The sequence below is a fragment of the Neoarius graeffei genome, chromosome 3 (assembly GCF_027579695.1).
Source record: "Neoarius graeffei isolate fNeoGra1 chromosome 3, fNeoGra1.pri, whole genome shotgun sequence".
NCBI lineage: Eukaryota > Metazoa > Chordata > Actinopteri > Siluriformes > Ariidae > Neoarius > Neoarius graeffei.
The window spans coordinates 38,493,829-38,517,545 of NC_083571.1; the positions used below are offsets into that span (position 1 = coordinate 38,493,829).

Here is a 23,717-nt window from a genome sequence, read left to right on the forward strand (position 1 = left end):
CCTGAAGTTCTTCCCGAACCACCTTTTTTTTGTGTTCGGGTAGCCTGTAAGGGCGGCTACGCACTACCACCCCCGGGGACGTCTCTATGTGGTGTTCTATGAGGTTAGTGCAACCGGGCGGGGCGAGAACACATCCGAAAATTCGGCCTGCAACTGGGCGACCTCCGTGAGTTGGGTCGGGGAGAGGTGGTCTCCACAGGGGACCGGAGAGGTACGTGCTGCCAATGTCCCTTTTTGAACCTCCGGCCCCAGCTCCGCCTTCTCCGGAACTACCGACACCAACGCCACGGGGACCTCCTCGTTCCAGAGTTTCAGCAGATTGAGGTGGTAGATCTGTAGTGCCCCCTCCCTGTCCATTCGCCTCACCTCATAGTCGACGTCCCCGACTCGCTGTGTGACCTCAAAGGGTCCTTGCCACTTGGCGATTAATTTGGAGCTCGACGTGGGCAACAGGACGAGTACCTTATCTCCCGGAGTGAACTCTCTAAGGCGCGTGCCCTTGTTGTACAGGCGGACCTGCCGTTCCTGGGCCTGCCGCAAATTCTCCTGAGTTAGGTGGGTGAGCGTGTGGAGTTTTGCGCGCAGGTCCATAACATACTGAATTTCATTTTTGCTCTGTGAAGGTCCCTCCTCCCAATTTTCCCGCAGTACATCTAAGATGCCGCGCGGCTTACGCCCGTATAATAATTCAAACGGGGAGAACCCTGTGGAGGCTTGGGGGACCTCTCGCACTGCAAATAACAAAGGTTCGAGCCACTTATCCCAGTTACGTGCGTCCTCACTTACGAATTTTTTGATAATATTTTTGAGGGTGCGATTGAACCGTTCAACTAAACCGTCCGTCTGTGGGTGATAAACGCTGGTGCGGATCGGCTTAATACCCAGTAGCCCATACAGTTCGCTCAGTGTTTGTGACATAAACGAGGTGCCTTGGTCAGTCAGAATCTCTTTCGGGATTCCAACCCAGGAGATGACGTGGAAGAGGGCCTCTGCAATACTGCATGCTGAGATATTGCGAAGAGGCACCGCTTCCAGGTATCACGTTGCATAGTCCACCAGAACCAATATAAAGCGGTACCCTCGTGTTGACCGATCTAATGGCCCGACGAGATCCATCCCAATTCTTTCGAACGGGGTCTCGATTAATGGTAGGGGGCACAAGGGCACTTTTGGAATGGCCGCTGGGTTTACTAACTGGCATTCGCGGCACGCCGTACACCACTTACGGACGTCGCCGCGAATCCCCGGCCAATAGAATCGGGCCATTATCCGGGCTAGTGTCTTATCCTGCCTGAGGTGTCCAGCCATGGGATTAAAGTGAGCCGCCTGGAATACTAATTCCCGGCAGCTCTTTGGAATTAATAACTGGGTGACTCGCTCTTTCGTCTGAGTGTCCTGCGTCACTCGGTATAATCTATCCTTCAAAATGGAAAAATAGGGGAAGGACAGGGTGGTGTTCGGCTGGAGCGTTTGACCATCGATTACTCTCACTTGGTCAAACGCATGTCGCAGAGTCTCGTCTCGCGATTGTTCCAGTGGGAAATCCACGAGGGATTCCCCAATAGAAAGAGGAGGAGCCAGCGGCTCCACACTCTGTCGCGGAGATGTCGTAGACGGCTCTGCGACCGCAGCTCCAGCCAAAGCGACACCGGGACCCTCCCCTGTCAACCGGCAGGACCCACTCTTTACTAGGCGTGCCATTAAACCCTGAAATCCCGGCCAATCAGTCCCCAAAATTAAAGAGTGGGTAAGGCGAGGATTAACCGCCACCTTCACTATGGATTTTTCCCCTCTGAAATATATGTGGACCGACACCAACAGGTATCTGTGAACATCCCCGTGCACACACAACACCTTCACCCCCTGTGCTCCCCCCAATGCCTCGTCTTGCACCAGGCTTTGGCGGATCGAGGTCTGATTGCAACCCGAATCCACCAACGCCTGATATGTAGCCCCTTGTACACTTACCGGTATGCGATATGCTCCGGCCCGATCGAGGGCAGCTTCTGGCGCATCGGGGATCCGCACCACCGCCCCACCTCCCATAGCTGCGCACTGTTGCTGCAGGTGGCCCGGTTCCCCGCAGCGCCAGCAAACCGGCCTGGGCCTTCCCTCTGCAACTGTGTTCTGGGGCTCACTCACCTGAGGGGGGGGAGAGACAGACACAGAAGGGATTAACGGGAGGGCACCACGGGTGCGGCGGGCCGGCTGGGGTGGAGCCGGCCCCCGCCTCCGTGGTGGGGGAATGGGGCGAGGACGGGACACAGAGGGGGGGAGAAAGAGAGAGAGAAGAGGGGAGAAGAGGCAGCGTCGTTGGCCGTCCTGCCGCCGGAACAGCCGCCAAATGATCCTCCGCCAGTCCTACGGCCTGATCCAGCGACGCCGGGCGGTGGCACTGGACCCACTCTGCGGTTCCGGCTGGTAAGCGGGCGATGAATTGCTCCAGCACCACCTGATCGATGATTCTCTCGGCGTCGCGATCGTCTGCCCTCAGCCACCGCCAGCAGGCGTCCCGGAGTTGCTGGCCAAACGCGAATGGCCGGCCGACTTCCTCCATCCGCAGCGCGCGGTAGCGCTGGCGCTGTTGTTCGGGCGTGCGCCCCACGCGCTGGAGGACGGCCCGGCGAAGGTCGGCGGGGAGCTGTAGTGCGGCCAGCTGCACCTCTCCCGTGAGGAGGGGGAGGAGGCGCGCCGCGCGCTGCTCCATCGGCCACCCCGAGGCTTCGGCGACTTGCTCGAACAAGGTGATAAATGCTTCGGGGTCGTCCTGCGGGCCCATCTTGGTCATGGTGAGGGGAGACGGGCCCGTGGCCGGGGCGCTGGTGGATCCCGCCGACGCAAGGAGATGCCGGAACGCCTCTCGATCTTCCTGCTGGGTCAGCACCAGGGCTTCAAAGCATCGCTCCTGCTCCTTTCGGAGCATGACGAGTGCCTGGTGCTGGCTCTGCTGAGCCGTGGCGAGGGCGTGGACCAAGTCCGCGAACGGGGAGGATTCCATGGGGCTGCAAAGCTGGTGCTCCACCTTGTCCCGGGTTTCGGCACCACTGTAGCGCGAATAAAGTGTGGGTGGAGCACAGAGGACGGCAGGACAACGTTTAGATGCAGAGAAGGATATTTATTAATCAACTTTTCAGTCGAGATGCAGCGTAAGCCCACATACACACGCACACACACACACTCTGCTTCCGGTCCCGGGTCGCGCTCCCTATGCTCTCTCTCTGCCTCCTTAAATAGGGAGCGGTTACTGGGAAAACACACACAAAACACAGGTTAACTACCGTCAGGTGTAGCGATTCTGCCACTCACCTTCCCTGGCTCCGCCCTCCTGTCACAGACCGGCGCTTGACCACGCCCCCGCTGCCACACTTTGCCTCACAACAAATTGACTTCTTTGTGAGCTTGAATAAAACACCCGATGTTTCTGCCTCAGTACTTTGGGAGGCCTTAAAGGCATACATCAGGGAGGAGATAATCTCCTACGCAGGATATGAGAAGAAACTCAGGAGGGAAAAATTAACTAAGCTGATGCAATGCATATCTGAACTCGACAGGTTGTACGCTACTTACAAAACTCCAGAGCTATATAAAGAGCACCTCTGTCTACAGTCAGAATTCGATGCCCTAATGACACACCGTACCACTGAACTTCTCCTACAAATGAGGTCCCAGTTCTATGAGCATGGAGATAAGGCTAGTAAATTGTTAGCACACCAATTACGTCAGGCATCTACATCTCACCATATCCCACAAATTCAGACTAATTCGCGTATCACCACTGAACCCATGGAAATTAATAATGTGTTTAAGGAATTTTATATGTCTCTCTATTCATCTGATCAAGATACCACTCCTGATTTTGACAGTTTCTTTGAAAATTTGGACATTCCCTCACTTGATCAACCAGCTGCGGAAGAGTTAGAGAGGCCAATTACTATCGCTGTACTTAATACAGCTGCATCATCTCTGCAAAATGGGAAAAGCCCTGGGCCAGATGGCGTTCCTTCCGAATTTTTCAAAAAGTTTTGGCACAAGCTTGCCCGTTTGTTATTGGATATGTTCAATGAATCATTTGAATCCGTCCGCCTTCCCCTAACTCTCAATCAAGCCTCCATTTCCCTTCTCCTAAAAAAAGGCAAGGACCTGTTAGCCTGCACCTCTTATCGTCCAATAAGTTTACTGAATGTTGATTTTAAATTGGTATCCAAACTATTAGCATTACGTCTGGAATCCATCCTCCCTTCCATCGTTTCCTTGGACCAAACGGGGTTCATTCAAAATAGGCACTCCTTCTCTAACCTTAGACGTTTGTTCAATGTACTTTACAACCCCGATTCCAAAAAAGTTGGGACAAAGTACAAATTGTAAATAAAAACAGAATGCAATGATGTGGAAGTTTCAAAATTCCATATTTTATTCAGAATAGAACATAGATGACATATCAAATGTTTAAACTGAGAAAATGTATCATTTAAAGAGAAAAATTAGGTGATTTTAAATTTCATGACAACAACACATCTCAAAAAAGTTGGGACAAGGCCATGTTTACCACTGTGAGATGTCCCCTTTTCTCTTTACAACAGTCTGTAAACGTCTGGGGACTGAGGAGACAAGTTGCTCAAGTTTAGGGATAGGAATGTTAACCCATTCTTGTCTAATGTAGGATTCTAGTTGCTCAACTGTCTTAGGTCTTTTTTGTCGTATCTTCTGTTTTATGATGCACCAAATGTTTTCGATGGGTGAAAGATCTGGACTGCAGGCTGGCCAGCTCAGTACCCAGACCCTTCTTCTACGCAGCCATGATGCTGTAATTGATGCAGTATGTGGTTTGGCATTGTCATGTTGGAAAATGCAAGGTCTTCCCTGAAAGAGACGTCATCTGGATGGGAGCATATGTTGCTCTAGAACCTGGATATACCTTTCAGCATTGATGGTGTCTTTCCAGATGTGTAAGCTGCCCATGCCACACACATTAATGCAACCCCATACCATCAGAGATGCAGGCTTCTGAACTGAGCGCTGATAACAACTCGGGTCGTCCTTCTCCTCTTTAGTCCGAATGACACGGCGTCCCTGATTTCCATAAAGAACTTCAAATTTTGATTCGTCTGACCACAGAACAGTTTTCCACTTTGCCACAGTCCATTTTAAATGAGCCTTGGCCCAGAGAAGACGTCTGCACTTCTGGATCATGTTTAGATACAGCTTCTTCTTTGAACTATAGAGTTTTAGCTGGCAACGGCGGATGGCACAGTGAATTGTGTTCACAGATAATGTTCTCTGGAAATATTCCTGAGCCCATTTTGTGATTTCCAATACAGAAGCATGCCTGTATGTGATGCAGTGCCGTCTAAGAGCCCGAAGATCACGGGCACCCAGTATGGTTTTCCGGCCTTGACCCTTACGCACAGAGATTCTTCCAGATTCTCTGAATCTTTTGATGATCTTATGCACTGTAGATGATGATATGTTCAAACTCTTTGCAATTTTACACTGTCGAACTCCTTTCTGATATTGCTCCAGTACAGTATTTGTCGGCGCAGAATTAGGGGGATTGGTGATCCTCTTCCCATCTTTACTTCTGAGAGCCGCTGCCACTCCAAGATGCTCTTTCTAAACCCAGTCATGTTAATGACCTATTGCCAATTGACCTAATGAGTTGCAATTTGGTCCTCCAGCTGTTCCTTTTTTGTACCTTTAACTTTTCCAGCCTCTTATTGCCCCTGTCCCAACTTTTTTGAAATGTGTTGCTGTCATGAAATTTCAAATGAGCCAATATTTGGCATGAAATTTCAAAATGTCTCACTTTCGACATTTGATATGTTGTCTATGTTCTATCGTGAATACAATGTCAGTTTTTGAGATTTGTAAATTATTGCATTCCGTTTTTATTTACAATTTGTACTTTGTCCCAACTTTTTTGGAAGCTTTGGAGTTGTACAATGTCTCCTCTTCTGACACCCACGAAGCTGTGATATCATTAGACGCCGAAAAGGCATTTGACAGAGTTGAGTGGGATTACCTCTTCTATGTCTTGGAGAAATTTGGTTTTAAGAATAGTTTTATTTCATGGATTAAGTTGCTTTATTCAGCCCCACAAGCCTCAATCAGGATGAATAATATCCAATCAGAATATTTTCACCTATATCGCTCTACTAGACAGGGTTGCCCTTTGAGCCCTCTATTATTCGCAACTGCTATTGAACCTCTCTCGATAGCCCTTCAGTCCAACCACCTTATTACAGGCATATTTAGAAATGATATTCAGCTGAGAGTTTTCCTTTATGCAGATGACCTACTTTTATATGTTTCCAACCTGCCTGTCTCAGTTCCCGCTGCTCTTGCCACTCTTCATTCATTTGGTCAAATTTCTGGATATAAATTAAATTTAAACAAAAGCGAGATATTTCCCATTAACCCCGCTGCTAAGAAGTATCCCCTGGAAAACTTTCCCTTTAAAGTTGCTCAACATAGTTTTGTATATCTTGGTATTCATGTTACGCACAAATTTGAAGACCTCTACAAAGCTAACTTTGCCCCCCTATTGACCCGAATCCAGAAAGACTTTGAACGATGGTCTCTGCTTAATATGTCTTTGATTGCACGTGTCAACTCTGTTAAAATGAATGTACTCCCAAGACTCCCCTACCTGTTCCAGTGCGTACAACTCTTCCTCCCTCAGTCTTTTTTCTGTAAACTAGATAGCCTGATCTCTGAATTTATCTGGAACCAGAAGGTTCCTAGGCTGCGCAAACAATATTTGCAAAGGCCGAAGCCACTGGGAGGGCTGGCCTTGCCAAATTTTAGGTTCTATTATTGGGCCACCAACATCAGGATTCTTAAGCACTGGCTTCAATATGAGGCTTTTGATCCTCCCCCAGCATGGCTGGTTATGGAGGCAAGTTCAGCAAAACCAGTGACCTTGAAAGCCCTAGTGCACTCCCCTATCCACTCCTCCACTTTTCCCTACACCAAGAATGTGATTAAGGCCTCACTTAGGATTTGGGTCCAGTTTAAGCACCACTTTGGCCTACAGACATACTCTATTTATGCACCACTAGCAGCTAACCATGCTTTTCCTCCTTCCCTCATAGATGGTGTTTTCTTAAGGTGGACGAATCTTGGTATTCATAACTTCAAAGACCTGTATATTGATAATGTTTTTGCTTCTTTTCAGCAACTTTTAGTTAAATTCTCACTTCCTAAGCAGCACTTCTTTAGATATTTACAAGTCCACAGTTTTGTTCAGGGCACATTCCCTAGCTTTCCTAATTTACCCTCTGACTCTGCTTTGGATGGCTTCCTGACGCCAATTCCTATTCTTAAAGGCTCTCTCTCATATATTTATAATCAAATTAATCTTTTACGTTCAGAGCCCCTAGGCTTAATAAAGTCACTCTGGGAGGAGGACCTGGGGGTGGAGATATCAGAAGAAGTCTGGACAGAGATTTTGAGATGCGTACATAAATCTTCTATTTGCGCTAGACACAGTCTTATTCAGTGTAAAGTTGTACACCGTACCTATTACACTAAGGCTCGACTGGCTAAAACTTATGATGGTGTAATTCCAACTTGTGATAGGTGTCAGCAATCTCCTGCAAACCTTATACATATTCTGGCATTGTCCATCTCTACATAATTATTGGGTTGAGATTTTTAATACCCTGTCAGAGGTAGTTGGGGAAAAAAATAAAACCAAGTTCTCTGAGTGCACTGTTTGGGGTCCCTTCTAAGTCCAAAAAGGATGCACTTGCTTTTTCTACCTTGCTAGCCAGAAGATTAATTGTAATTAATTGGAAATCAACGATTCCACCCCGTCACGCCCACTGGATTAGAGACGCCCTTTATTTTCTGAAGTTGGAGAAAATTAGACTGTCTTTGACTGGCTGTTCCAGTAAATTTGGGAAATTATGGGGCCCATTCTTTCAATTCGTTATGAGGACAGATCTTTCACTCGCCCCTGACTGACATGACTGAGGCAGCTAAGAGAGATGCCATTACTCTGACTTGGGATGTCTGTTGCTATGTCTATTGCTGTTTACTGTTACCTGACTGATGTGCCTGGTCCTTTTTTTTTTGTCTAAAAAAGAAAGAATGTATACTTAACTCTTTGTAAATGTTTCAATATAATAATTGTATACGTCTGCAAAACCCAATAAACAAAGTTTAAAAAGAAAAAAAAAGGTCACACAGAAGAAGCAGCAGCAACCTTTGTCACATGCACACTTCAAGCACAGTGAAATTCATCCTCTGCATTTAACCCATCTGAAGCAATGAACACACGTGCGCGCGCGCACACACACACAGAGCAGTGGGCAGCCACACTCCAGTGCCCGGGGAGCACTCAGGGGTCAGGTACCTTGCTCAAGGGCACTTCAGCCCAAGGCCACCCCACGTTAACCTAACTACATGTCTTTGGACTGTGGGGGAAACTGGAACACCCAGAGGAAACCCACACAAACATGGGGAGAACATGCAAACTCCACACAGAAAGGCCCTCGTCAGCCACGGGGCTCGAACCCAGGACCTTCTTGCTGTGAGGCGACAGTGCTAACCACTACACCACCGTGCCGCCCTAGACACGGAGACAGTTACTAAATAGTTAACATATTTTTATACTTTGAAATGATTAAAAAAAAGTAAATTCAAATACTTAAATATCTCATCTAGCTGCTTTATCCTGTTCTACAGGGTCACAGGCAAGCTAGAGCCTATCCCAGCTGACTACGGGCGAAAGGCGGGGTACACCCTGGACAAGTCGCCAGGTCATCACAGGGCTGACACATAGACACAGACAACCATTCACATTCACACCTACGGTCAATTTAGAGTCACCAGTTAACCTAACCTGCATGTCTTTGGACTGTAGGGGAAACCAGAGCACCCGGAGGAAACCCATGCGGACACGGAGAGAACATGCAAACTCCACACAGAAAGGCCCTCGTCGGACACGGGGCTCGAACCCAGGACCTTCTTGCTGTGAGGCGACAGTGCTAACCACTACACCACCGTGCCGCCCTAGACACAGAGACAGTTACTAAAGAGTTAACACATTTTTATACTTTGAAACGATTAAAAAAAGTAAATTCAAATACTTAAATATTTACTATTTAAACTTGGATTACAGTTTGCTTTGTTTTCCAAAACAGGGGATAAGGCAGTAATGGTGCACGGTCCCTTTAAGAGCGATCAATCGCCGAAAAAGGTGACGCAATGACCACGCATGCGCATAAAAAGCAGGAAGTTTGGCTATGACGTGTCCGGAAGTGAACGAGCGTCAAAACAGGAGCTGGCTGCGGGTTAATATGCAGTAGTGACTAGAAAAATATATATATATATATATATTACTGGTAAATAAACTACTTCCGCCCTCAAGTGCGCGCTGAGGAAGAGGAATAATTCACCATGATGTCGGAATGCGACCCCACCGAGAGCGACACCGAAAGCGCGAGCTTTACCGAGAGGCGCGTGTCGGAGCCGGGGTTACTGCGCGCGCTGCCCGGGGGAGCTCAGCGGGTCTGCGGCTCCACGGAGTCCGTGCTGACAGAGCTGGAGGCGGAGGAGGAAGAGGACGCGCTGCTGTTACCGGGAGCAGCGACCAGCGGCTCGGCCTCATCCTCCCCCCACCGCGGCGCGCGCGACAAGAGAACCAGGAACCGCCACAGTTCCTCCTCGGACCGAGAGAACCTGCCGTCCCCCGGTGAGTGAGCATCACTCCTCACACTTAATTAGGAGAGGTCACGTGACTCACTGAGGCTCCTGTTGACGTCACGCCTTGAACCTAATTGTTAAATTGACCTGAAGGAAACATGTTTCCTGCCTCTGAGATGTTCTGATCAGTTGTTGTGTAGTAAACACCAACACTGTTTACACAAGTGGAACCCAGAAGGGGCATGAGACTTTTTTTCCCCCCCCCCTTAATATATACTATATCTCTCCATCCATCCATTTATCTCTAGCCGCTTTATTCTGTTCTACAGGGTCTCAGGCAAGCTGGAGCCTATCCCAGCTGACTACGGGCGAAAGGCGGGGTACACCCTGGACAAGTCGCCAGGTCATCACAGGGCTGACACATATACTCTGTACACGCTAGGGATTTTGCACCGATACGATACTATTTTCGTACCGCAACACTTGTCCACACTAGCAACTATACCGGTACTGTAGTGGTATAACTGTATCGGTACGAAACCCACAAATGTATGGGTTTTGTACCGGTACAGTATCGGTACTGTAGTGCTTTTCTGTAGTGTGGACAGATGAAGCGGTTCTGTATCGATACAAATATAATGCGCATGCGCAAAGTCACACACCTCAATCGATGTCTTCGCTGAATAAGGCTACATCCACACGACAACGGCAACGAGATGTTATTTAAAAATATAGCGCGTCCAAATGGGCAACAATCAGTAAAATATCAGGTCCATATGGCAACGTAACACTTGCTGAAAACGATGCAATACACATGCCACACCTCTAGGGGCGCTGTAAGACGGTCCCTTCGGAGACACCAGAACAATAGAAGAGGTAAGGGCGCATGCGCATAAACTATTGGGCGCATGCGCATAAACTATTGGGCGCATGCGCATAAACTATTGGGCGCATGCGCATAAACTATTGGGCGCATGCGCATAAACTATTGGGCGCATGCGCATAAACTATTGGGCGCATGCGCATAAACTATTGGGCGCATGCGCATAAACTATTGGGCGCATGCGCATAAACTATTGGGCGCATGCGCATAAACTATTGGGCGCATGACTTCATATTAGCCACAAAGTCAGGAAAATCTGTTTGTAAAATTACATTATAATGACCAAATACAATGAAAAGTATTTTTCCAGTCTCACCTGTGAAAGGTAATCCCATGTGATCTCGTTTGGACGGCAAACCTGTTGGTACAGTTAAACGCAGCTAATCTTTATTCTCCGCTTTGACCTATCCAGTATGGCGGCGAGGATGACGTATGATTCTACGCGGAAGGCGGCGTCTTTAATGGTCCGGAATAAATTGAATGCTACACGTTGATGGATTAATTTGTTGTTTCTCACCTGTGAAAGGTAATCCCATGTGATCTCGTTTGGACGGCAAACCTGTTGGTACAGTTAAACGCAGCTAATCTTTATTCTCCGCTTTGACCTATCCAGTATGGCGGCGAGGATGACGTATGATTCTACGCGGAAGGCGGCGTCTTTAATGGTCCGGAATAAATTGAATGCTACACGTTGATGGATTAGTTTGTTGTTTCTCACCTGTGAAACGTAATCCCATGTGATCTCGTTTGGACGGTAAACCTGTTGGTATAGTTAAACGCAGCACATGAATCTTTATTCTCTGCTTTGACCTATCCAATATGGCGGTGAGGATGACGTATGATTCTACGCGGAAGGCGGCGTCTTTAATGGTCCGGAATAAATTGAATGCTACACGTTGATGGATTAATTTGCTCTTCTACGCCCTTTTTGAGGAATGTATTGTAGGACTTAAACCAACATCTGAAGAGGTGAGATCGCTCCTTTTTTTTCCCTATTTTTGCTGGCGGGATTGACTCTGCCCTAAGGGCAGAGTCTCTCGCTCTCACTTTGCACCATTACACAATAAATATTCAGTGAAAATATTTAAGCGCGTTTCATGAACCAAGTTATAGGATTTGTTGACAACTCGCATCGAGTTCGTTACACTTCTACCCGGCGTGAAGCACATGTGGTTGTGATGTCATCGTAAACAAATCCGTTCTACTCATCCAGACAAATTCACAACGGCAACGTTGCCAGATCTTTCCACTCTGGAACGCATTCTCAAAAAGATTGCATTTTGGGCACCCAAAACGCCGCTGCCGTGTGGACGCCAGGCCTAAACGATAAGCAGTTGTATCGGACTCACCTGAATCCGTTGCCATGTGGACAGGGCCTAAATGGTGAAGAACAGAGATTCGTTTTCTTCATTTCTTTCTCAACTGCCTCGCGCGTTTTATACGATTCGACTGAATAAATGACCAGAAATACAGACTGTACATTGACAACAAAAAGCACACATGCGTTGTTTCATCCACCATATTCTAGGAAGGAAGTTACTCGGTAACCACGGAAACATTTCGCGCACGCGCATTTCAACTACCGTGAAAGAAAACCACAAACATTTCTCGCTAGTGTGGACAGATGCACTAAACTGTACTGGTGTACTTTGTATCGATAGTTATACCACTATCGTACCGGTATATATGTGAACACAGCTATAGAGACAAACAACCATTCACACTCACATCTACGGTCAATTTAGAGCCACCAATTAGCCTAACCTGCATGTCCTTGGACTTTGGAGGAGGAAACCCACGCAGAAAGGCCCTCACTGGCTGCTGGGCTTGAACCCAGGACCTTCTTGCTGTGAGGCGACAGTGCTAACCACTACACCACCGTGCCACCCCCCAGCCATTATCCGTAGCCGCTTATCCTGTACAGGGTCTCAGGCAAGCTGGAGCCTATCCCAGCTGACTATGGGTGAGAGGCGGGGTACACCCTGGACAAGTCGCCAGGTCATCACAGGGTGACACACAGACAACCATTCACATTCACACCTACGGTCAATTTAGAGCCGCCAGTTAGCCTAACCTGCATGTATTTGGACTGTTGGGGAAACTGGAGCACCCGGAGGAAATCTACGCAGACATGGGGAAACATACAAACTCTGCACAGAAAGGCCCTCGCTGGCTGCTGTGCTCAAACCCAGAACCTTCTTGCTGTGAGGTGACGGCGCTAACCATGACACCACTGTCTCTCAATTTTTGTCAACTAATTTTTGTTGTTTTCAATAACTGACACACGCACCTACAGAAGTGTTTCAGTTGTGTAATAAAACCGAAACTTGTTCGTCACGGAGTAGAACAGTGGCTACAATTATCGACACCTTAATGATCTTTTGGCCATCGCAGAAGTAGAAAAGACTTTTAGTACATAAATTATTCATGAATAATTACTCAAACTGGGCGGCACGGTGGTGTAGTGGTTAGCACTGTTGCCTCACAGCAAGAAGGTCCTGGGTTCGAGCTTTTTGTTCATGTTCTCCCCGTGTCCGTGTGGGTTTCCTCCGGGTGCTCCGGTTTCCCCCACAGTCCAAAGACATGCAGTTTAGGTTAACTGGTGACTCTAAATTAACCGTAGGTGTGAGTGTGAATGGTTGTTAGCCCTGCGATGACCTAGCGACTTGTCCACGGTGTACCCCGCCTCTCACCCATAGTCAGCTGGGATAGGCTCCAGCTTGCCTGTGACCCTGTACAGGATAAGCGGGTAGAGATAATGGATGGATGGATAATTACACTGTTTTCCAGTGGAAGTTTGGGTATCAGATCATGTAACACCGTTCCACAATTATTGACACCTTTGTCCACAAATACCGACACCCAGATTTCTTAAAAAAAAAAAAAAAGGGGTATGTGGTATTAAGTAAACAAAGCATAGTTTTGTTTTAAAGCTGAACACTTAATGACGCCATGAACGATAGACTAAGTGGAACATGTACACGCATGTCAAGAGCAGGACTTGGTATTACTTGGAAGGACCACAAAACCAACAAAGAGCTGTATGGTAAACTTGGTAACATAACAGCTGTACTACAGGAAAGGCTGTTGAAGTTCCTAGGGTGTTTGTGGAGGAGGAGGAATGAGGAAATAGTAAGTCAAGTGCTTCTTTGGGAGCTAGAGCAAGAAAGAGGGGAAGACCAGCACTTCTATATGTGGACCAGCTATGGAAAGACTCTGGACTGTCCACTGAGGAATTGAAAACTATCATGGATGACCGGGAAGAAGGGGGGGGGGACTAGTTTGTGGTGTCCGAGCGCGTTTGAACTAAGCAAAGCAAATTCTATTTACTGCAATCAGTTTCCAAATACTCTATAAACGTTCCATTCTGTTATGAATCAGGAAAAAAATGATAAATCGCAGACCTTTTTTAAATAACTTGCTGGTAAATCTGAAAAGGTGCCGATAATTATGGACTATTGATTTATGTAGCCACCGCTCTAATGTAGTAATTTAGACAGTTTAACCCCCTCCCCCCTCTATACGGGACATGTGCACTCAGTACTAATCTGCTGTTACTGACACATTTCAGAAGAACAGGGCCACGTGATGAACCTCACACAGAGCAGTGTGTGAGCCAGGTTTGATTCAGTCACTTAAAATAAATAACTGATTCTTTATTAATTTTTCCAACACACGCACGAGGAATATTAATGATTGATCTGTCATGTGAGCTGGAAAGGAAGTTTCCTCACACGTCACGAACTGCTGCTGGAATTATTAATCAGGTCTCCTGTCTGAAATGTGGGCGGGGCTGATCACTGATTGGCTGAGCACAGTGATCCTTCTGATCGACTCTCAGACTGTCTAAAGTTTATCTCTCTCTTTTATAATCTACCTTTAACTGATGATTAAAACAAAGTTATTCGGCTAAATTAATGAACCTGACCCTTCTGTTTAATTGAGGATTTTCTTGGTCTTCTGATCTTTAGCTCAGCGTGTCCCTGAGGTCTGTGTAAAATCCTCCGTCTTTTAAGGCTCATTAGGTTTGTGCCCTACAGATAGTATAATGTGAAGAAGTGTGTGCCCCCTACCTAGTGCCCTCCTGTGGCGGAGAACCGTAAGACTCGGAAATGGAAAATTCGCAGGGGGTGCAAAGTAAAATGCAGTACGTTTTTAATATGTATAAGTGATGCATTTGCAAATTGTGCAGTTTTTTTTGTGTATGTAGGAAACAGCAGTGGGGAGTTTAACCATTTCCCGGAAGACCCAGTGTTTGGGGAGATCATCCAGCGGGCAGAGCAGGCCATTGAGGGCGGAGTTTTCCCCGAGAGAATCTCGCAGGGCTCCAGCGGGAGCTACTTTGTCAAAGACCCTAAAGGGGTAGGGTGTGTGTGTGTGTTTTTATCTAATGGTGAATATAAGGGAGTTAAATGTCCCATCAGGATGTAAAATGGAAGTGTCTTGTCCAGCAGTGTGAACATGGAATTAAAGTTTTAAATAATTAATGTATGTTTTAACAACATTAATGTAATCTTTTGTGTTCACTCAGGAATCAGCTGTGTTTATGCTCGCTGTGTTAAAGTTAAAACTTTATTAGGTTTGTGGTTTTATTTTATTTTTTTTTGTGTGCGCTGTTACAAAGGGTTAGTGTGTTTTTTTTTTTTTTTTTTTTTTTTTTTTTATTATAACAAAAGAGCACATAAATTATCTCATCTCATTATCTCTAGCCGCTTTATCCTTCTACAGGGTCGCAGGCAAGCTGGAGCCTATCCCAGCTGACTACGGGCGAAAGGCGGGGTACACCCTGGACAAGTCGCCAGGTCATCACAGGGCTGACACATAGACACAGACAACCATTCACACTCACATTCACACCTACGGTCAATTTAGAGTCACCAGTTAACCTAACCTGCATGTCTTTGGACTGTGGGGGAAACCGGAGCACCCGGAGGAAACCCACGCGGACACGGGGAGAACATGCAAACTCCACACAGAAAGGCCCTCGCCGGCCACGGGGCTCGAACCCGGACCTTCTTGCTGTGAGGCAACAACGCTAACCACAACACCACCGTGCCGCCCCACATAAATTATTAAACCTCCAAAATGCGCAAAACTTGGAGTTCAGTGATTGTGTACTGTTTATGTAGTGTGTGAAGTTGTCATGTTGAAGCAATTTATTAAGTTTTTTTTTTTTTTTTTAAATTAATCCGGACTATGCTGCAGTAGAAATGAACTGAATCCAGAATTTCATGCTCTGTTGTTCCCTGCTAGAATCTGTTTTGTTTATTTATTTTATAATGAGCTCTGGGGGGGAACTAGAGGTTTGTCTCTTCTGTATCCTTGACACCACTTCTACAGTACTGACTCCTGAAACGTTACCATGACAACCAGCATCACTAACTGTTTTGTCGACTTCAGAAAATCATCGGCGTGTTCAAGCCCAAATCCGAGGAGCCGTACGGTCACCTGAACCCCAAATGGACCAAATATTTCCACAAGTTGTGCTGCCCGTGCTGTTTTGGCCGTGGCTGCCTCGTCCCCAATCAGGGCTACCTCTCTGAGGCAGCCGCCTCGCTAGTGGACCAAAAACTCAGCCTGGACATCGTCCCAAAGACCAAGGTGAGGAAGTAATGGCTGAAAAGAAGCGCAGGATTGTTTCACTCCTTACTTACACTACCGAGAGTGATGGTGTCCTGTGCACCATGTTCTATTAACTGTATGTGTTTGTGTTCGCGCGCAGGTCGTGTCTCTCGCCAGTGAGACGTTCCACTACAACGCTATCGATCGAGCGAAATCTCGCGGGAAGAAGTACGCTCTGGAGAAAGTGCCCAAAGTAGGGCGTCGCTTCCACAGAGTGGGCCTGCCTCCCAAGGTGAGGCCACGCCCTCAACCACTTTACACCATGCCCTAATCTTGTTGTTAACGCTAGTCAATTTGGATACGGAGTGCGACGTCATGAACTTTTATAAAGACAAGAACAGGAAGTGATGTTTCTGATAAACTACTGAAGGTCCTCTGATGGGCAGTTCCACAGGGCACTGAATATAAACTGGCCCCTCTCCTCCCTGCAGGTTGGTTCATTCCAGCTGTTTGTAGAAGGCTATCAGGAGGCAGATTATTGGCTGAGGAGGTTTGAGGCAGACCCTCTTCCTGAGAACACAAGGAAGCAGCTGCAGTCTCAGTTTGAGAGACTTGTAGTGCTGGATTATGTCATCAGGAACACCGGTAACGCTCACTCATAGTGTGTGTGATGTTGTAGTGTAATAGTGTGGTGTGTTCTTAGTGTAATAATGTGGAGCAGGGCATTTATCTATAGAAACTGAGAGGAGGGTGTTGGTGGGGGGTCCGGGCGCATGCTCTTGTGGGAAAATTTGAAATCTTGAAGCAAATTTGGGGCCCTCTGGTGCAATTTTGGCATGAGAAAGCATTTGGGAGAAACTCTTAAAATAAGGTGTTTTTAGGTAGTGAATTTCTGAAAAAGGAATCGGTTAACTTAAATCACTTCAATAAAATTCTTTTTATAGCACGTGTAGTCTTTGTGCCTAATTTTGCGATGCTCAGTCCTGATTTAGCTTGGTGTGGTAAACTGGTAATGGCTGTCCCAACCACAGACGCTAACTTTACATGTACATCGCCATCGCATCCTCCGCAACAACACAGCAGGCAGCCAGGGCCGGCAGCTGAACCTGGCTGGAGTATGAAACAAGGACACTGGTTTGTTGCCTTGCCACGTGTTGGCCGATGGGAGCGCGCTATCAGTTCTGAGCCGCAAATCACATCCCGCTTCAGAAATAAGGGAGAGCAAACACTATACCGGAGAAACACGCATGTGGGATGCAGGTTTATTGTGTTTTTGATCTGCCAGTGCAACTAAGATTGCTTGTTTTTGTTTCATCATAATTTTCTCTAATGGAGGCTTTTGACTGTCACCTGACCCCATAGCAACAGTAACTACACCGCCATGGTAGGGGCACACTTGTGCTTCATTCAGCCAAGTTAATTGTTGATCAGTATGGGAAGGTTTTGCTGCATTTTTGGATGTGCGGATTGTTTTGAACAAAGACGTCAGATTTAAAAAAAAAAAAAAAAAAATTTACCAAAAGTAGTTAATCGGGGGGGGAATTGGAGGGATTTCTAAATGTAGAAGGGAAAAATGGGGGGCATTCAGCAGGACTCAATGTTGAATGGAGAGGTCAAAAACCTGATGGTGCTCACTTCATTTTCACAAAGGTAAGAATTAAAAAAAAAAAAAAAACCCTCATGACTGCAGCGTGGTGCTCATGCTTATCCAGTAAAGTGAACGAGTAACACAGCGGCTCTGCAGAGCCTAAACTCCACGGAGACTTGGTGCATTCACATTTGGGGATCCATTGGAGTGTGTTGTGCGTGTGCAATCAGCAATTTGAACGCAATCCGCACGTGCATATAAAAACCAAGGCTTTGTGAAGCATTCTCATTATCCTGGTCACCTTTGTTTGTAGCCATGTTTATGACTCTGCTTTCGGTTTTGTTTTTGTAAATATCGTGTCTGCTAATAAGCACACTTCCTGCACTTGGACCTGTCTACCGCCACGTACCTGACCAAATACTTCACAAAACCTCTGTGGAAATGGTGTGTTGATTTGCGCTCAAATCAGCATCAGGGGTTTCCCATAATGACTGGGTCTCAAGTGCATGCAGAAAGCACTCTGAAGGATCCATGAATGGGAATTTTGAAGCCCGTTGTTGCAGAAAAGTACCCGTTGACTTCTTGTATTGACAGTCAAAGACCATTCGATGGGTCTTTAGATAACACGTAGGTGTGTAAGAGCGAGATAGACCTTGGTGTAATAGTGTGGTATGGGGAGTGTGTTCTTTAGTCATGAAAGTGTTCCAGAATTTCCCGGAATTCTGGGTTTTTAGACTTTCTGCCGGATTTTTTTCTGCTAATGACCTGGGAGTCCAGATATTTAACAACTCTTAAATCTCCGGTTTTCCGAATGGAGATTTGATTTTTCACATTCCTAGACGCAGCATAATACTTCGCATCGTCCTTGCATGGGCACGGTCCTTAAATAGCCCAAACACAGTTCATTGATTAAAGACAGGTGTTCTTTGTTAACGGCACGCGTGCCGGAGCTCGTTAGGTGCACGTGCTAAGGCGCCCAAGACTGACACCATTCTGCGCAAGCGCAACACAATTGCACTAGAAAGCATGTTCAAGCTGCCAGTGTAGCTGCAGTCTTTTTAGTTGCGAATTACGAGTATTTCCTCGTGTTCATAATTCGCCATGTCAAAACAAGCAAAACTTTCCTCCTGCTTTTGATGTGGAGACCCCCCCCCCCCCCCCCAAATGAAAGTTGCATTTTGTGGTTTCGAAGCAAAGTTTTAGTGCCGTTTCTAGAACACATTAAGAAAACATGGAAGAAACAGCAATAATGGAAGAGCCAGTTTCTAAGCTGCCTAAAACTAGCAATGGTAAATTTTTTGTTACGTAATGTACTCAGGCTGCCAGTCAGTGTGAGAGACACACACGCACACCCTACGTCCCTGATTTACTTGAGAAATTTGGTATTCATTGGTGTTTAAATTTAGACAATACGAACTAATGTAAACAATTGGCTTCAACTCGCATAAATATGAATTAGAAATGTTTAGTTCACTTTAGCTTATGCAAACGCACAACTCTACTAAAAGATTGAGCCTCGTTTATCAATGTCCCCAACACTGAAACCTTCAACTGCCCCCCCCCCCCCCCCCCCCCCCCCCAAGTAATGAACTGTGTAGCAGGAAAATCACCACGTTTTCTAAATGCACTCCTAAAAATTACTCATTAACTAGGGGAATTAAATTTGATATTTTTGACATGTTAATCATTAATGTACATGAAAGAAAAAGGCTTAAGTTATAACTTGCTTTAGTGAAAAGTACTAAAATGCACTAGAATGCAGGGTTTTATGTGTTATTAAAATATTTTCGAGGGACATTCCCCCCCCCCCCCCCCCCAATTTCAGGTTTTTTTCCTTTGCTCCACTTTCATCTCTAGTTCTTGCTGTGTTAGTGTGTAATGGTGTGGGGAGTTCCCGGTGTGTCAGTGATGGTGTCTGTGTTGTTGTACAGACCGAGGAAATGATAACTGGCTCATTAAATATGAGAAAGCTGGAGACGGAGAACAGTCGTTGAAGGTACAACACACTGAGCTTTTATTTCTTTTCTACTTCTCCAGACACACTGATCTTACATCTACACGCTATTAATAAGGGATGTGTCTCAGGACAGATGTGTACATAATTGGCTGGAATGTACACAACAGGAAGTGTCTCAGCTTGAACACTAATACAAGCTGTGTGTAATCTTTCTGCCAGCTCATTGCATTGACTTGAGTCCAGTCCAAACAGTGACCAGTCACTGCAGATTGACACATGCTTTTTTTTTTTTTTAAAGCCTGTTTTTTTTAACATGTTCATTAGTTTCTGTAAAATGATGAAAGTCCTGGGAAGCTACTTGTTCTCCTTTTTTGTTTTTATTTTATTAAACTAATCCCTGTGTGCTGTTTGTGTAACTGTGTTGTCACATCGCTCATCATATAGAATACTGGGAAAAGTACCAGGAAGTGTAATTTTTGTATCATTTGTAAAACCTGACAGCAGTTTTACTGACTGAATAAAATAAATCAATTGTTTTAGTGTAATAAGTGATGTACATGAGCTTTGTGAATGAAAGTGTGAGTTTACTTTTCAGGATTGTGAGTGGAGTGAATGTAAAGATTGTGTGATTCGGATTGCTGCAATTGATAACGGTCTGGCCTTCCCCTTTAAACACCCTGACGAGTGGAGAGCATGTGAGTGTTTTTGTTTATTTTATAATATATACGCACACAGCGTACCAATGGTTATGAACGAGTGGGTGTGTCCAAGCACTTGACTGGTCGTGTGTGTGTCAGATCCGTTCCACTGGGCGTGGCTCCCTCAGGCCAAAGTGCCGTTCTCTCAGGAGACAAGGGATCTGGTTCTGTCTCGGATCTCTGATATGAACTTTGTGCAGGATCTGTGTGAGGACCTCTATGAGCTCTTTAAGGTAGAACCCTGTTTTTATTTCATTATTTCATTCCGCATGTCAGACGTTCCAGCTCCATCACCCACTCCTGTTAATTGTCACCTCATATCCGCGTCGCTCTTAATGTCCAGTGCAAGTTATTTCTGTTTTTACTTGATGTTTTTCTCTCCTGTGCTCTCTGCAGGCAGATAAGGGCTTCGATAAAGCCATGTTTGAGAAGCAGATGTCTGTGATGAGAGGGCAGGCAAGTCCATAACACTGTCGCGGTGTCTTAGATTTCACAGTCCAAAAGTGTCATCTGATTTTAAATTTTTTTTTTTTTCCTCCAATACATTCACTGAACCTTGAATGATCATGTGACACTGATGCATTTCCTGCAACCCCCCCCAGATCCTGAACCTGTCACAGGCGCTGAAGGATGGGAAAAGCCCCCTGCACCTGGTCCAGATGCCCCGGGTGGTGGTGGAGCGGAGTCGAGGTGGAGGACAGGGTCGAGTGGTGCAGTTAGGAAACGCTTTCACACAGACTTTCCACTGCAAGAGACCATTTTTCACTTCCTGGTAGCGTAGGAACTATGTGACGTGGAAGGCATGGTCTGCTCATGAAGTTCTAAATCTGGCCTGGAAACTTGGAGTCTAAAGGGGGAACTTGCTTCACTTCAAGTGTGTACTTTTGGAAAGTTTAAGGATGCTGAAGAGGAGATGCCTGCGGGGGAGGGAGGGTGGGCGGGGCTCTGTGATGAAGATCTAATTGGGAGATTAATGTATTTTACTACGACTTGCTGAAAGTTTCGACACCAAGATGATTTTCTACTTGGGGGGGCTTTTCAGGATAATTTCTAACTTTAGAGCAGTTAGGAAACCCTTTCACTCATGGGGGGGGGGGGATTCTTTCACATCCTTATTGACCAAGATGACCTTTCCAACTAGGAACAGGGGGACAACATCCTGAACTGGAAATTCAAAAAGTCAGACTCAACTTTGGTGGATGATGTTCCTCTTAAGATGGTACCAGAAAGTCAAAAATCCCTTTTCTGGCTTAAAAAAAAAAGTGCTTCTGTTCCAGGAAAGAATTGAAGGCATTTCTTTGGTCCAGATGCCACTGGCAGTAGAAGAACCTAGATGAGGAGGTGGACTGTAAGGAATCTTTCACTGCAAAAGGTTCAGATCCAGTTCCTGCTCATGGGGAACCAGTAGATGAAGCTCCTGGGTGTCTTTTGAGGAAGTTCTCAAGATATTCTTAAGTCCACATTAAGACCGATGGTACAATGACATCAAAAATAGCTTCCACTAGAAAACTAGCAGGGGTCTTTGTCTTTTAAGAAAATAATTGGGCACATTGTCATGGAATGTAGCAAAAGAATCTGTCACTTCCTGCTAACGGGGAACCACGAGGAAAGGGATGCCTCTTGGAACCCTAGTTATTTGCGAATGATCATAAACTAAACGCTGACATCCCAACTAGGAAGGGCTGGATAACGTCCTGAGAAGTAGTTCTAACTGCAGAAAGACATTTCTCTTACAGGTGTTGGAAACTTAAACACCAGGTTTGAGTAATAAAATGGTATTTCTAGGCAAAAGGTGGCACTTTATTTTATTTTTTAATACACGGTGGTGTGAAGTGAAGGTCTTTCTCTTTTTCCTGAATCTTTCTTACCGTTTTTGCTCGACACGCTGCATCGGATATAAAAAGGGAATCTCCTCTTTAAAGTTGTTTAAAAAAAAAACTGCCTTTTTTTTTTTTTAAATACTATAAAACTTAAATGAGGAATGAAGCATAAAATGTTGTGAAACTTGAAAAAAGAAACCATTTTGCTTGAATATATGCTGCAAGTTTACATTTCATGCAGATTCTCTTGGAAGGTTATAGAGGCCAAGCAGAATCACTGGTGGTATTTTGATCCGCTTTGAATGTATTTAATCAGAATGGGGTGAGTTGAGCACACCCTGATTAAACAAAATGAAAAATTATTTCATGTCTGCATCATGGACTTGACATTCCTGCTGAATGGTTGTTGAAACTGTACTTAAATGAAAAATCAATCAAATAAATGAGTATTATAAAACTGGTCACTGCCTCGTGACTTGTCTTCACGGTTTAACAGAACACTGGTTTCAAAATGGTGGCTGGGGGAAAATCCATCAACAGCAAAATCTTTACCTCCTGCTGACAGAAATCTGTATCCTGAGCATAACACTTCAAGATCTGAGCTTTCAATGAGCGGCTCATCTCTTACACTTTTGTTTGTTTTATGCACACATGCATGTGTGTCCCAGGGAGGGGTTTGGGCATGCTGTATCTACCCCAAGAATAGTTGGAGGGGGGGAATTTAGGAATCACCCTGTCCATGTGTTTTGTAAGCGAAGCAGCTCCTAAACAGTTTGGATTTTGCTGAAACTACACAGTTGCAGTCTACCACCTGAAGATGTGCATGAAGGAAAATAATCCTGGTCTTTTTCAAAAGGAAGAGAATTCAATTTATTCCCTTACATATGGCAATACACAGTGGTGCTTGAAAGTTTGTGAACCCTTTAGAATTTTCTATATTTCTGCATAAATATGACCTAAAACATCAGATTTTCACACAAGTCCTAAAAGTAGATAAAGAGAACCCAGTTAAACAAATGAGACAAAAATATTATACTTGGTCATTTATTTCTTGAGGAAAATGATCCAATATTGCATAGCTGTGAGTGGCAAAAGTATGTGAACCTCTAGGATTAGCAGTTAATTTGAAGGTGAAATTAGTCAGGTGTTTTCAATCAGTGGGATGACAATCAGGTGTGAGTGGGCACCCTGTTTTATTTAAAGAACAGGGATCTATCAAAGTCTGATCTTCACAACACATGTTTGTGGAAATGTATCATGGCACGAACAAAGGAGATTTCTGAGGACCTCAGAAAAAGCGTTGTTGATGCTCATCAGGCTGGAAAAGGTTACAAAACCATCTCTAAAGAGTTTGGACTCCACCAATCCACAGTTAGACAGATTGTGTACAAATGGAGGAAATCCAAGACCATTGTTACCCTCCCCAGGAGTGGTTGACCAACAAAGATCACTCCAAGAGCAAGGCATGTAATAGTTGGCGAGGTCACAAAGGACCCCAGGGTAACTTCTAAGCAACTGAAGGCCTCTCTCACATTGGTTAATGTTCATGAGTCCACCATCA

The 23,717-nt window shown here is 45.6% G+C and overlaps 1 protein-coding gene across 2 annotated transcripts; it reads left to right on the plus strand.

Moving 5' to 3' along the window:
* Positions 1-9,251: 9,251 nt before the first annotated feature.
* On the plus strand, positions 9,252-22,616 carry pi4k2b (phosphatidylinositol 4-kinase type 2 beta). Of its 2 annotated transcripts, none has more exons than XM_060916797.1 (10): positions 9,252-9,697; positions 14,724-14,893; positions 15,932-16,132; positions 16,254-16,385; positions 16,585-16,738; positions 19,613-19,677; positions 20,234-20,333; positions 20,436-20,569; positions 20,733-20,792; positions 20,939-22,616. In XM_060916797.1, the coding sequence occupies exons 1-10, from the start codon at positions 9,403-9,405 to the stop codon at positions 21,110-21,112; spliced, it is 1,485 nt and encodes a 494-aa protein (XP_060772780.1). In that variant the 5' UTR covers positions 9,252-9,402; the 3' UTR covers positions 21,113-22,616. The 2 variants fall into 2 exon arrangements, with proteins under 2 accessions (XP_060772780.1, XP_060772781.1); XM_060916798.1 differs by having other exon boundaries at positions 14,742-14,893.
* Positions 22,617-23,717: the final 1,101 nt, after the last annotated feature.